Source organism: Pogoniulus pusillus, chromosome 20 (genome assembly GCF_015220805.1).
Source record: "Pogoniulus pusillus isolate bPogPus1 chromosome 20, bPogPus1.pri, whole genome shotgun sequence".
NCBI classification, from domain to species: domain Eukaryota; kingdom Metazoa; phylum Chordata; class Aves; order Piciformes; family Lybiidae; genus Pogoniulus; species Pogoniulus pusillus.
In genome coordinates this window covers 20,269,786-20,283,276 of record NC_087283.1, presented here as the reverse complement: position 1 = coordinate 20,283,276, position 13,491 = coordinate 20,269,786, and the positions used below count along the sequence as shown (strand labels likewise).

General features: G+C 59.5%; 1 protein-coding gene across 1 annotated transcript; it reads right to left on the bottom strand.

Moving 5' to 3' along the window:
* Nucleotides 1-4,679: 4,679 nt before the first annotated feature.
* Nucleotides 4,680-6,916, bottom strand: LOC135184584 (metallothionein-1). Its single transcript, XM_064160494.1, has 3 exons — nucleotides 6,751-6,916; nucleotides 5,549-5,614; nucleotides 4,680-4,949 (listed from the first exon to the last, which is right to left on the bottom strand). The coding sequence occupies exons 1-3, from the start codon at nucleotides 6,779-6,781 to the stop codon at nucleotides 4,855-4,857; spliced, it is 192 nt and encodes a 63-aa protein (XP_064016564.1). The 5' UTR covers nucleotides 6,782-6,916; the 3' UTR covers nucleotides 4,680-4,854.
* Between the last annotated feature and the right edge of the window lie 6,575 nt (nucleotides 6,917-13,491).

Genomic DNA, 13,491 nt, shown 5'->3' with positions numbered 1-13,491 from the left:
TACCCCTACCCTTACCACAGAAACAGCACCTTACAGACACCCAGAGCCACCTCACATGCAGGATGAGGTCAATCCCCAGGAAGCTGCTTTTCCCCCCCAGAAAGGTTCAGATCCCACTCAGGGAAGGCCACAGGGGTCTGCAAGCAGCACCCACCCCCCAGGGTGACTACTCCCACATCTGTCACCATTGCAAGCGGCAACATGGTTCAGCCTCCAGCCCAGCCTGACAACAGCACTCAGAGTTCCAGCCAAAGTCCTTTATTTCCAGTCTCCCCACTGGTACAGAAGATACTAACCATGAAAAAATAGGCTTTTTTTTGGCCCCCCACCCTCCCAGTCCCGAAGCGTGGCAGCTATTTACAGGCAGAGGCGAGTGGCTCAATGGCAGCAGCTGCACTTGCTGCTGGCCGGCTCCTTGCACACGCAGCCCTTGGCGCAGTTGCTGCAGCTGGCAGGGCAGCAGGAGCAGCAGCCTGGAGGGGAAACACAGGAGTTAGAGGCTGTGGGAAGTGATGGACGTCCCACGGGGCACGGGCATCCCCCGGAAAGTGGGAAATAACCTCACACCGCCCCACCCCCTCCCCAAAACAAACAGGGCTGTGGTCCCAATGGGGCACCGGATGGGGGTCCTACAGGGCAGGGGCACCCCCATGGTGCTCCAATGAGGTCTCCATAAGGAGTCCATCCGGGCAAAGAGGGGTTGCTCTCTGGAGTAGGGAGGTTCCCAAAGGAGTGTAGCAGGGCAAGGAGGAGTTCCCCCCAAGACATGCAGGACCCCTCCGAGCTGAGCCCCGCCACTCACTCTTGCGGCAGCTCTGGCAGCGACAGTTCTTGCACTTGCAGGATCCGGCACAGGAGCAGGAATCACCTAGGGCGGGAAAAGGACTGTCAGCCAGGAACGGACCGGACCCGCCGGGCGCAACCGCGACGGGCATAGAGCCGCGAGGGGACGGCACCCGCCAGAGCGGGCACAACCGCGACGGGCATAGAGCCGGGAGCGGACGGCACCCGCCAGAGCGGGCACAACCGCGACGGGCACAGAGCCGGGAGCGGACGGCACCCGCCAGAGCGGGCACAACCGCGACGGGCATAGAGCCGGGAGCGGACGGCACCCGCCAGAGCGGGCACAACCGCGACGGGACGAGACACTTACCGGCGGCGCATGTGCAGTCCTGAGGGTCCATGGCTCGGTTTGGCTCGGCTCGGTTTCGCTCGACTGGAAGAGCTCAGGAGAGTTCTGCTCGGCAGCGCTAGAGAGCAGCGGCCGCCGGCCCGGTACTTATGGGGCGGAGATGCGGGGCGGAGCTGGGTGCTGCGCACGGCGGGGCCGGGCCGGCTGCAGCGGGGCCGTGCTCAGCGCGGGGCCGTGCCGCGTTGTGCGGTGCCGTGCTCAGCCTGGGGGCGGTGCCGTGGGGCCGTGCTCACCGAAGGGCCGTGCACAGCCGGGGGCAGTGCCGTGCCGTGCTCACCGGGGGTGGTGCCGCGGTGCCGTGCTCACCGCCGTGCGGTGCCGCGCCGTGCCCAGCGTGGGGCCGTGCTCACCCCGTGCCGTGTTCAGCCCGGGTCACGGTCCTGCCCTTCCTCACCTCCTTCAGGGAGGGGGTTTCCACTTGCGCTCCTTCCTACCACCCACCCCCCTCGGCAGGGTGCTGCATCCCCGGTGGACCAAGATGCTGGGAGATGCTAAGGGAAGGTGACACTGCTGGCATGGCGTTGCCACCGACTCCCTTGCAGTTGGGACAGCCCCATGATGCCACCTGGCACTTCTCAGCACCCTGTGTGGCTGCGCCCCCCACCCTTGGGGGCACCATGGGATATGTGATGGTCTGAGCATCCTGCCAGGGAGCGGAATGGTCCTGGGGCAGCCCCCAGGGTGCTGGGGTGCTCAGCTGAACCCCTAAGAGGGGCGAGCACGGAGTGTGTGGGGAGGGGTACAGCACTGAGATGCAGCATGGGAGCATGGCATGGGCAGCCAGGTACTGCTGGGAATCACAGCTTCTTGGCACCCCCAGTGCCTGTGGGTTTTCCCCTTTCAGTGGTGCTCAGGTGCCAACTGGCTTCCACCTCTCCACTCACACCCCCAGCCGGCTTGGCGCCCAGCACGGAAAGCAATGGCTGAACCAGGGCTAAGCTGCCCCCGTGCCTGCACCCGGTGCTCTTGGCATTGGTGTTGCAAAGGGGACGAGTCTGAGCTCCGAGCTGGCACTGAGGATGGGGTCTGACCCTGCGGTCAGCATGCGCTGGCAGCAGGAGCAGGAGCAGGAGCAGGTGGGTGGCCCGGAGGTCATGCCGGGGAACGGTTCGTGCCCGTCTGCAGAGGCACAGGGTGGATTTTCCTGGCAGCGTTTGGCTGGCAGCAGCGAAGGAGGGCGATGAGGAGGCAAAGGCAGCAGGCACTGGGCTGAGCGGGAAAGGACGGGGGGCGGGTGACACCAGGGCACACGACTGGATTTAACTGCACGTAAACAGGGGTTGCGAAATCGTTTCCTGGACGCCGCCAGCGTGGTGCTGCCGGCCGGTGCTGCCCCTCCTCCAGCAGGGACAGGCTGTGCTGAACCCCTTTTGGAGGAAAGGAGTCCCCAAAATGGGGATGTGCACCCCGACACGGGGCCGTACCGAGAGCAGGAGGAGAGAGTGTGCAGGGGCAAGGCTGTGGGAGAGGCAGAAGTCCCAAATTTCTGGGATCTGGGAACCCTGCGTGCCTCTTGCACGGAGGGGCTGTGCCAGCTCCTGGGGCGTGTGGCCTTGAGACCCTGTCCCTGTGAGCGGGAAGGGGCAGCACAGCAGCGTCCCACGCGGCACCACGCAGGAGCTTGGGACAGGAGGAGAGCTGGGAAAAGGTTGAGTTTCCCAATCCTGGCGTTTCCACCGGGCAATGAAGTCAGCCCGCAGCAGGACAGGGAGTGATGAGCCACGTTTCCCTTCAGCCGTGGGTGTGAGGAGCATGTGCCAGGCATCAGCAGAGAGAGGGGAGCTCAGCCTGTTCCCCACGTTGCTGCTGGCGCTCTGGTTTCCTGGAGCTGGCAGGGGAGTGGTTAATAACCACGAGGCTGTGCCCAGGTAAGAGGAGTGCCAGGTCCAAGTCTGATTTTATAGCAGCCACAAAGCGAGTAAAGGAACCTCAGCACAGGACTCAGAGCTGGGCTGCCAGGACTCCCATCTGCCCCCAACTTCCCAGCAGGCAGGGGACAGCATCTGATAGCTGTCAGGGATGGGCACAGGGCAGAGCTGTGGGCCAGGCTGGGTGCAAACCCACCAAGACAATGACAACGAGACTGGGAGGGTGCTCAAGCCCATTGATTAAGCCACATGGTTGTGTCTAAATCCCATTAGCAACCTCTCCTTCACCCTTCTTGTGGGTGCCAATGCTTTGCATGGCTGGCACTGAAATCTCTCTGGGTAGGAAGGAATGAAGATAAGGCTGCTGTTTGCAGAACGGGATTCAGATTGCAGCTCCAACACTGGTGCTGCACCCTGCCTGCCCTTCCCTACCTTCAGCTGGCACAGGATGGGCTTCACACCCAGTTGGAAGCGTGGGGTGATGAGGAGGAGCAAAGTGGTATCCCCTGGGGACTGTCACAGCAAGAAGCTGGTGCACAGGGGTGCCCTTGGCTGTGCCAAAACTCATCTGAGTCCTGGCAGCAGTGGCTGGACAGGTCAGGTAAGGATTTGCAGCTTAAGAAGAGGCCATAAGAGGCTGCATCTGGAGAGTGAGAGGACAGGCAGGGCACTTTGTGTGGCCTGGGAAGCAGCATAGTGCCATGTGGCACCTGGAGTACAGTGTCCTGCCTGCATTTGGGCAGGGAGAGCGTTACACCCTAGCATGGGTATCACTTTGTGAGCATTGCACTCTGGCATGGACACTGTAATCCGTCGTAGGCATTGCACCCTGGCATGGGCATCAGAGCCCATCACAGCTGTCCCATCTCATTGAAGGCACTGCACCCTGGCATGGGCACTGCCAGTATCACATCCTGTTATGGGGATTGCACCCAGGCATGGGCATCACATGCCACCATGAGCATTGCACTCTGGTGTGGGCATTGCACTCTGCCACGACCATCACATCCCGTTGTGGGCATCACGTTCTGGTGTGGACGTCACAACCCATCATGAGCATCCCTTCCCATTGCAGGTACTGGGGGCATCACACCCCACTGTGGGCATCACTGCCTGTTGGGAGCACCCAGCTCACCCAAGACTGCCCTGGCAGAGGTTGGGGGAAGGTGGTGGGATATGAGCCGAGTGGTTCTTCCAGCCAGTTCAACCGAGGTGCTGGGAGGCAACCCAAACCTGTTCCCCCGCCGCCCCACCTGCCGTGGAAGCATTGCCCGTGGAGGTGGGCAGGGCGGCAGAGGTTGTTAGGCTGGCGGGGAAGGCTTGTCAGAACCAGCTGCTCGGCAGCCTCGGGGACTTGTGGTGGAGAAGCCAGCATGAGATTTGCCCTTGGGTGAAAACAGGGTGGGAAGGGAAGAAAAAACACCCAAGAAATTACCTGGTTGTACAGGAAAAGCCTTAAAACAGGGAGTCAGAGCTGCTGGGAAGGGAGGGCAGAGCCAAGATGGGAAGAAAGGAGCAGGCTCTTTGCCATGACCTTGATATGCTGCCCTGCTGCCCCCCCACGAAGAGAACTGCTCTCCCTGGGGGAACTGCCCCCTCCAAAAGACATGCCAGGCTCCTTATGGACCTTTATATACACAGAGCTTTATTATGTAGCTTATTAGACGTTGTGTGGGACAAACACTAAAGGTATCTGAACACATATATATAAAAAAACAACTAACATACACAATAAGGTTATTCTTCTTTGGCCCCCTAGCTGTGCAGCCCCCCCAGGTGTGCTGCCAGGGGTCCCTATTTGCAGCAGCTGCACTTGGCAGAGGGGGGGCCCTTGCAGACGCAGCCCTGTGCGCACTTGGCACATCCTGCTGGGCAGCAGGAGCAGCAGCCTGTGGGGAGAAGAGAAAAAGAACTCAGGCAAGTTCCAGATTGGAAGGGGGAGGGTGGGGAGAGAGGGTCTTAGGATGGCATTTGGGGTGTCCTGTGGGGTTTGCAGACCACCCTCCAGCTCCCGTGTCATCCTCTTTAAGCAGCATCCCCATCCCTGGTGTCATCTCAGGAGGTGTTTCTGCATCCAGAACTGGCACTGGGGAGATGGTAGGAGGGTGAGAGACCCCCAGGGCTCACTGGTGCCTCCCCTCAGCTCAGCTCTGTGCCAGCCTTCCTGCACATGGCTCTGCAGCCAGAAGGAGTCCCGGTGCCAGTTTCTTCCCAGGGCATCCCCTTGTGCTGAGCCTGAGGTGCCAGCGAGGGCTACACTGAGTTCTGGGTTATATTTAGGGGGTGGGGTGTTGTATCACCCCGAGGTGGGAGTGGAATTCACTCTCTGCTCCTTTGGGAGCAGAATAGTACAGAAGGAATAAACTCAGTTGTGGCAGTGCTGAGCCTGATTTGGGTCAGGGTGTCTAGAGCTGATGTCTAGTGAGACACCCCAGGAGTGTTTCTGCCCCCACCCCCCCAACCATGGGACTCAGGGACCCTTCTTTACCTTTTTTGCAAGATGTGCATTTGCAGTTTTTGCATTTGCAGTTGTCCCCACAGGTGCAGGTGCCACCTAAAACAGAGAAAAGGGGAAAGAGGGGTTGAGGGTGGCAGGAAGGGATCACCCCAGGACCGGTGGGGATGCTCCGGGGTGAGGGGCGAGGGAGGAGCATTGCCGCCCCCCTGAGTATTTGGTCTCCTGCACCAGCGACCTCTTTCAGTGGTGAGTGCACAGCGTTCCCAGCTGCTTCCCGGAGACATGCTCCAGGGAACCCCACTGCTGGAAGAGGATTTTGGCAGCCAGCCTGGATGGGATGAGAGCCATCAGGGATGGCTGAGGCCGGTGAGTAGGGGCGTTTGTGTGCCCACCGGCATGCTCCAGCTCCCACAGCCTTAAGAGCATCGGGAATGACGGCGTAGGATGGTGAGTGGGAGTGTCCGTGTCCCCACCAGGACGCTCTGGGTCCCACAGCCTTAGGAGCATTGGGAATGACGGAGGAAGATGATGAGCTGGAGTGTCAGTGTTTCCACCGGGATGCTCTTGGGGCCGGAATGGCAGTGTTCCTACTGGGATAATTCCGCAGGCCCCCGGAGCCAAGGAGGAAGATGGTGAGTTGGAGTGTCGGTGTTCCCAGCGGGATACTCAATCTCCCACAGCCTTAGGAGCATTGGGAATGAGAGAGGAAGGTGCTGAGCGGGAGTGCCGGCGTTCCTAGCGGGATGCTGCCGGGGCGGCGGGGCCGGCGTTCCTAGCGGGATGCCGCCGGGGCGGCGGGGCCGGCGTTCCTAGGGGGATGCTGGCGGGGCGGCGGGGCCGGCGTTCCTAGGGGGATGCTGGCGGGGCGGCGGGGCCGGCGTTCCTAGCGGGATGCTGGCGGGGCGGCGGGGCCGGCGTTCCTAGCGGGATGCTGGCGGGGCCGGCGTTCCTAGCGGGATGCCGCCGGGGCGGCGGGGCCGGCGTTCCTAGCGGGATGCTGGCGGGGCGGCGGGGCCGGCGTTCCTAGCGGGATGCTGGCGGGGCGGCGGGGCCGGCGTTCCTAGCGGGATGCCGCCGGGGCGGCGGGGCCGGCGTTCCTAGGGGGATGCTGGCGGGGCGGCGGGGCCGGCGTTCCTAGGGGGATGTCGCCGGGGCCGGCGTTCCTAGGGGGATGCTGCCGGGGCCGGCGTTCGCGGCGGGCCGGTGCCACGGCGAGGGCAGCGCTGGCTTACCCGTGGCGCAGGGACAGTCCTGGGAGTCCATGTCTGTCTTGGCTGGGTGGCGGCTGTCGGGCGGAGCTGGGCGCTGGGCAGAGCGGCTCTGGTAGGGCTCGCAGCCACCTCCTATTTATCCTTGGCCCGGCGAGAGCGAGTGCAAAGCTCCCGCCCCTCGCAGCCTGCGCACGGCTCCTGCCCCGGGCGCTGCTGATTCACGCCCGGGCTGCTCGGGCAGGGCTAGGGCCTCCCCCGTCCCCCCTCCCCGAGGTGCTGGTGGCAGTAGAGAGGACTGTCTAGGTGACTGCGACTGTCTGCTGAGATGTTTCTTTTGGGGCGGGGGGGAGCAGAGAACGGCCAGCTCTCATCGCACAGATGAGTGTGGCTCTGCTCCCCGCAGACTGGGGGCTGGAGAATTGCACTCAGGGCGGACCACACAACCCAGCCCTTGGCCAAAATCAATCTGCCAAGTCCCCATGTGTTTTGGGGTGGGGACCACACATTGATCCTGAGGTGACGTCTCAGGGGGTTCATCGATCCCAGGATCACTGACAAACCCTCTCAGCCCCCTCCCCCCGCAGCTGACCCAGTGTGGCTGTTGGGGGATGTGGTCCCTGGCCCAGACCCTGTCCCATGGCTCTGACACCCTCCCCTCAAGCAGGAGCAGCAACAGGCTGGACTGGCCCGTCCGGAGACTGCCGTGCCCTCCCAGCCCCCAGGACGGTGGCACCCACGTCCCCTCGGCGCCGTGCATGGCACCTTGGGGCTCTGTCTCCTTCCCGGCTGCTGTGCCCCGACCCACTCTTCTTGAGTTAATTCCCCGGTGCCATTAGGCAGGCATGCCGGGGAGGAGGGTAACAAGCAAGCTTGTTCTTCCTACCCTAAGCCCTGGTCAGCTCCTCCAGCGGGTTTTACCCACCCACGCCAAGGAGCAGGGAGGGCTTAGGGTAGGAGGAACGACAAAAAGTGATGCTTTTGAGTGCAGGGAGGGACTGTCGCATGCCAGGAGGCATTGGCAGCCCTGGAGCACCCTTCCTGTTCACCCCCGGGGTTGTTGGGTGCTCTGCTGTGTTGGTGATGCCCCATCTCAGGGTCTGAAAGTCCTCTGCTTTGGGTTGTGTCCTGGTTGGGCTTTTGCCCGCGGTGCCAGGCTGAGGCAGCTTGTCAGAAGCGATGCTAATCCCGCTGGTGAGGGAGTATTTTTACCACCCATCTGTCTGGGCATGTTGAGAGCTTTTTGGGTGACCTGGTGGGGAGTGGTGCCAGCACCCCGACTCAGCGTCTCCTCCAGCCCAGCCAGGCCAGGGTGGCAAATGGGTACTTAAAAGCTGGAGGAAGGCAGAGCTGCTGTGCCTGTTCCTCTCCCTGGCAGTGGCCCGTTGGTGTCCCAGCGTGCCAGCCCTGCGGTCGTGTGAGTGTCACACTGCTGCTGAGGCACTGGGGTGTGATGATGGGGACGGTGCCAGGGAGCAGACGCGTGCCAAGGCTGTCAGTCATTCCCACAGGAGCAGGGAAACACAAACGTGCCAGGGAACACACATGCGAGTGGGCACCTGCCAACCCTGGCTACAACCCCCTGAGCTGCAGGTGTCACAGCAGAGGGGAGGGCAATTCCTTAGGGTCCTGCACATGCTCTGCTCCTGAAATAACCAGTGCAGTGCTCCTGTACTGTAGGAGTATGCCCAGGGGAGCAGTGTTGGAATGGATACATGGAGAGCAGCAATGCTGCCATGGCATCACCTGGCACCCTTGTCCACCCAGACAAAGCCATGGTACTGGCAGATCACCCCTATCCCTGGCAGATAGTGGCTCAGGGATGTAGGGACAGGTAGCCCATCCAAGGTGGCCCCTCTCCTCCAGCTGAGGGAACCAACAACGGTGGCTGTGCTGTGCAATCTCTGCCATGAAAGGATGGAGTGGAGGAAAAGCTCTCCAGTATAGAATCACAGAATCAACCAGGTTGGAAGAGACCTCCAAGCTCAGCCAGTCCAACCTAGCAACCAGCTCTGTCCAATGAACCAGACCTTGGCACTCAGTGCCAACCTAGCACCCAGCCCTGTCCAATCAACCAGACCATGGCACTAAGTGCCAACCTAGCACCCAGCCCTGTCCAATCAACCAGACCATGGCACTAAGTGCCCCAGCCAGGCTTTGCTTGAATACCTCCAAGGACAGTGACTCCACCACCTCCCTGGGCAGCCCATTCCAATGCCAATCACTCTCTTTGGGAAGAACTTCCTCCTAAATTCCAGCCTGGACCTCCCCAGGCACAACTTGAGACTGTGTCCCCTTGTCCTGTTGCACCTATGCCCAGCTCAGATCCCAGCCCTTTCCCCCTTCTTTCCTTCCTTCCTTTGCAAAAAGCACCTCCCAGGTGATGCAGGTTGTGGGGGTCAGGGCTCTGGGAGATCTCATGCTGCTCCTGGTCCACGCTGCAGTTCCTCTGGGACAGGGCTGGTTGTCAACTGTGCACCTGTCATCCAGATCACCTCCAGGAGCAGCCTGTGAGCGGGGTGATGATCTGCTAAGCTGAGACCACAGGGAGACCTTCCCACTACTTAAAAAAACCCTGTTTCAAGGCCCTGTGAGCCCTAGTTTGCCTTGTGGCCCCTGCCCTACATTTTCTGGGAGAGCCCTGGGGGAGGTTCTCCAGCATTTAACCAAGCCTGATGCTGCTCCCCGCAGCCCAGCACCGTGGGCAGGGTCACTGCGTGGCAATTAATCGCCTGCCAGAGCTGCACCCCTCGGCGGCCGTGTCCCAGGTGTGGGATTTCTGTCTCTGTCCCCAGGCACCTGGAGATTGCCAGGCAGATTAACAGAGATGAGTCAGTGAGATGCTCCAGGCACGGCCGGAGATGACACTTGCTGGTGGGATGGAGATGACTGAGCAGGGGTTAATGGCTCTGCAGGGCATGGCAGGGAATGGGACTCTCTGGAAAGTAGTGAAGGAGGCTAAAAACCTTCAGGAAGATGTGGTGGAGTCAACTTGTCCCTGCAAGAGTGCCTGTGACACCTGGGGTGAGGAAAGCCAGTTGCTGAAAGCCACAGGATGGTGTGAGGGCTGATGCCGGTGGCTGGCAGTGACTCAAGGCTGGTGCCAGGCAGGCGAGGAGGCGGCAGCAGTCAGCTCCCGAGGAGGTGACCTGGCACAGATCTTCTGCTCTGACTCCGCACTGAAAGATGCATGGCTCCAGTCACCCGTGGTCACACTACAGCACATGATGAACCTGCTTCTGCTTCTCCTTGCCCGTGCCCTTCTGGAGGCACCCCAGCACATCACATCCAGGGGACCCTGCAAACAACTGCAGGTCTCTCCTCCTCTCCTCTCCTCTCCTCTCCTCTCCTCTCCTCTCCTCTCCTCTCCTCTCCTCTCCTCTCCTCTCCTCTCCTCTCCTCTCCTCTCCTCTCCTCTCCTCTCCTCTCCTCTCCTCTCCTCTCCTCTCCTCTCCTCTCCCTCTCCTCTCCCTCTCCTCTCCCTCTCCTCTCCCTCTCCTCTCCCTCTCCTCTCCCTCTCCTCTCCCTCTCCTCTCCCTCTCCTCTCCCTCTCCTCTCCCTCTCCTCTCCCTCTCCTCTCCCTCTCCTCTCCCTCTCCTCTCCCTCTCCTCTCCCTCTCCTCTCCCTCTCCTCTCCTCTCTCCAAGGGCACCTCTCTCCTCCAGGCACTCCCCTCACGCTGGTTGTGCCTTGCCAAGCAGTGCTGGGTTTGGGGACCTGTCCTTTGCCCAGACATAATGTCTCATGCAACCCTGGGGCTTCCCTGGTGAGACACCATGGCTCAGGTGAGTATGGACCACGGGTGCCAGGGAGCTACAAAACCAGTGTGGGCACAGCACAGAGACCCTGGCGGGCAGCCACTGAGGGTACACTACCCCTCACTGGGTAGGGTGGTGATGCCCCATTGCACCCTTGCTGTGCAGGTCACCCTGGTTGCCCTGACACTGTGGCACTGTTCCAGCTGCCTGTTTGTGCTGTACCTGGGCAGGAAGCAGAGGCACAGCCATCCAGGGCTGAGCTGCTGGAGGTGCAAAGAATCACAGAATTACAGCATGGTTTGGGTTGGACCTTAAAAATCATCCAGTTCCAAACCCCCTGCCATGGGCAAGGACAACTCCTACTAGCCCAGGTTGCCCAAGGCCCCATCAAACCTGTCCTTGAACACCTCCCTGGGCAACCTGTTCCAGGGTCTCCCCACCCTCACTGGCAAGAATTTCTTCCTCATCTCCAGTCTCAATCTGCTCTCTTCCAGCTCAAAGCTGGCACTTTGTCCTGGCACTGCAAGCCCTTGTCTAAAGTCCCTTCCCAGTTCTCCTGTAGCCCCCTGCAGATACTGAAAGGCTGCTGTAAGGTCTCCCTGGAGCCTTCTCTTTTCCAGGCTGAGCAGCCCCAACTCTTCCAGCCTGTCCCCAGAGGGGAGGTTCTCCAGCACTCTCATCATCTTTGTGGCCTCTTTTGGACCTGCTCCAGCAGGTTCATATCCTTTTTGTGCTGGGCAGAATGGGAAGCAGTGCTCCAGGTAGGGTCTCACCAGAGCAGAGCAGAGCAGAGCAGAGGGGGAGAATCACCTCCCTCATCCTCCTGATCACACTGCTTTGGATGCAGCCAGCACACAGCTGTGCAGACTACCCTGGGTGATCCTGCTTGGTAGGAAGGCTGGACTTGATGATCTCTGGAGGTCCCTTCCAACCTCTAATGTTCTGTGATTCTGTGATCAGGTTGCTCAGGACCCCATCAAGTTTGACCTTGGATACCTCCAGGGATGGAGCCTCCACCACCTCTGGGCAACTTGTTCCAGTGATTAACTACTCAGCCATCTACTTTCCCGTCTTGCTTCTTCCTCAGTAGCTGCTGCTTTCCTGCTAAACTCCTGCCCATACCTCCATCCCAGCTTCAGGGTAATACCTCAGAGCTTCTCCAGGTCACAGAACCATAGAAGCATAAAATCATAGAAACATAGAAGCATAAAACCATAGAACCATAGAATCATAGAAGCATAGAACCATAGAGTCATAGAACCATAGAGTTATAGAACCATAGAAGCATAGAATCATAGAACCATAGATTTATAGAACCATAGAAGCATAGAATCATAGAACCATAGATTTATAGAACCATAGAAGCATAGAATCATAGAACCATAGAAGCATAAAACCATAGAAGCATAGAATCATAGAACCATGGAGTCTTAGAACCATAGAAGCATAGAATCATAGAACCATAGAAGCATAAAACCATAGAGCCATAGAACCATAGAATCATAAAACCATAGAACCATAGGATCAGAGAAGCATAGAATCACAGTGCCATAGAACCGTAGAGTCATAGAACCACAGAGTCATAGAGCCATAGAATCATCAAATCTTAGAACCATAGAATCATAGAACCATAAAGTCATAGAGTCATAGAGTCACAGAACCATAGAATCATAGAACCATAGAACTGTCTTGGTTGGAAAAGACCTCTAAAATCATGGAGCCCAACCTTCAAGTCAATGGCCAGAACCATCCAGTTTGTGAGAAGACAGAGCCTGGATCTGCACACCCCAGGACCAAGCTGTGTCCTTCCCTGTTGATGACAACAACCAGGGAATCATAGAATTGTCAGGGCTGGAAGGGACCTCAAGGCTCATCCAGCTCCAACCACCCTGCCATGGGCAGGGACACTTCACACTAGATCAGGTTGCTCAGAGGCACATCCAGCCTGGCCTTAAAGAAGTCCAGGGATTCTATTCATGGAATTGTTTCCATGGGAGATGATCAAGCCCAACTTTCAACCCAACACCCCCCCTCCACCCCGTGACCATTAAACCATGTCTCCCCCCAAGTGCCACAGCCACACTTAGGGCAGGGACTCCACTGCCTCTCTGCCCAGCCTATTGCAGCGCTCAGCTCTCAGCAAAGCCGAGGATGCGTTGCCATTTCGCTGCCCGAACGCCCTCCTTGGTGGGCTCCCCTGGCTCACAACCTCGTTGGCGGTGGCCGCAGGAGCAGAGCTTGGGCAGGGGCAGGGGCTGAGCCCACGTTCGTTCAGCAGCAGTTGCGCAGCCTGCGGACCTGCAGAGCTTTCACAACCCTGCTGCCCGCTTTGATGTGGGCTGCCGGGGGAGCCGCCTTGCAACCCAGCCGGCTGCGCCAGGGCTGCGACTCCCAGATGCCAGCTTCTGAGCCCGGCTCAGCCGCCAGCTCGTCCCATGGCTCCGGGCAAGTGCTTGGAATTCATTCCGGATTTCTTATCTGGAAATGAGCTATCAGAATGAGCTTCCCCTTGGAAAACCACTGCGGGGAGGGTGGTTGGGGATTTGCTAATTGTTCTTAGAAGGCAGGGGAAGGAAGAAACGCTGAGCTGGTGCCATGCAGAGGGGTCCAGTAGGAGCCTGGAGCCTTCGACTCCCACCCAGCCAGTACTGGGGTGTGCATCTCAAGGGACCCTGGCACAAGGCAGCAGCTCCCGCCCGGCAGTTTGGGATGCTGGGGCCGGGTGGTGTGTGTTGGGGCACGTCTGGAAGATGAAAGGGCTGATCCCTCTTTTGATCATGAAACTCTCATAAATGTTAATGGGAATTACTTCGAGGGCTAACGAGGGCAGAATTGCAACCCCCAAGGGGAGGAAGGGGGTGAGGACCAAGCAAGCTTTGGCTGGGAATTAAAAGGACTCCAATTTTACCTTTTCCCCCACCTGCCACCTGCAGAGTATGGATGGGTCAGGGGCTGTCCCCCCTCCCAATCCCTGCAGACCCTCTTGGGAAAAGGAGTCTCAAATTGGG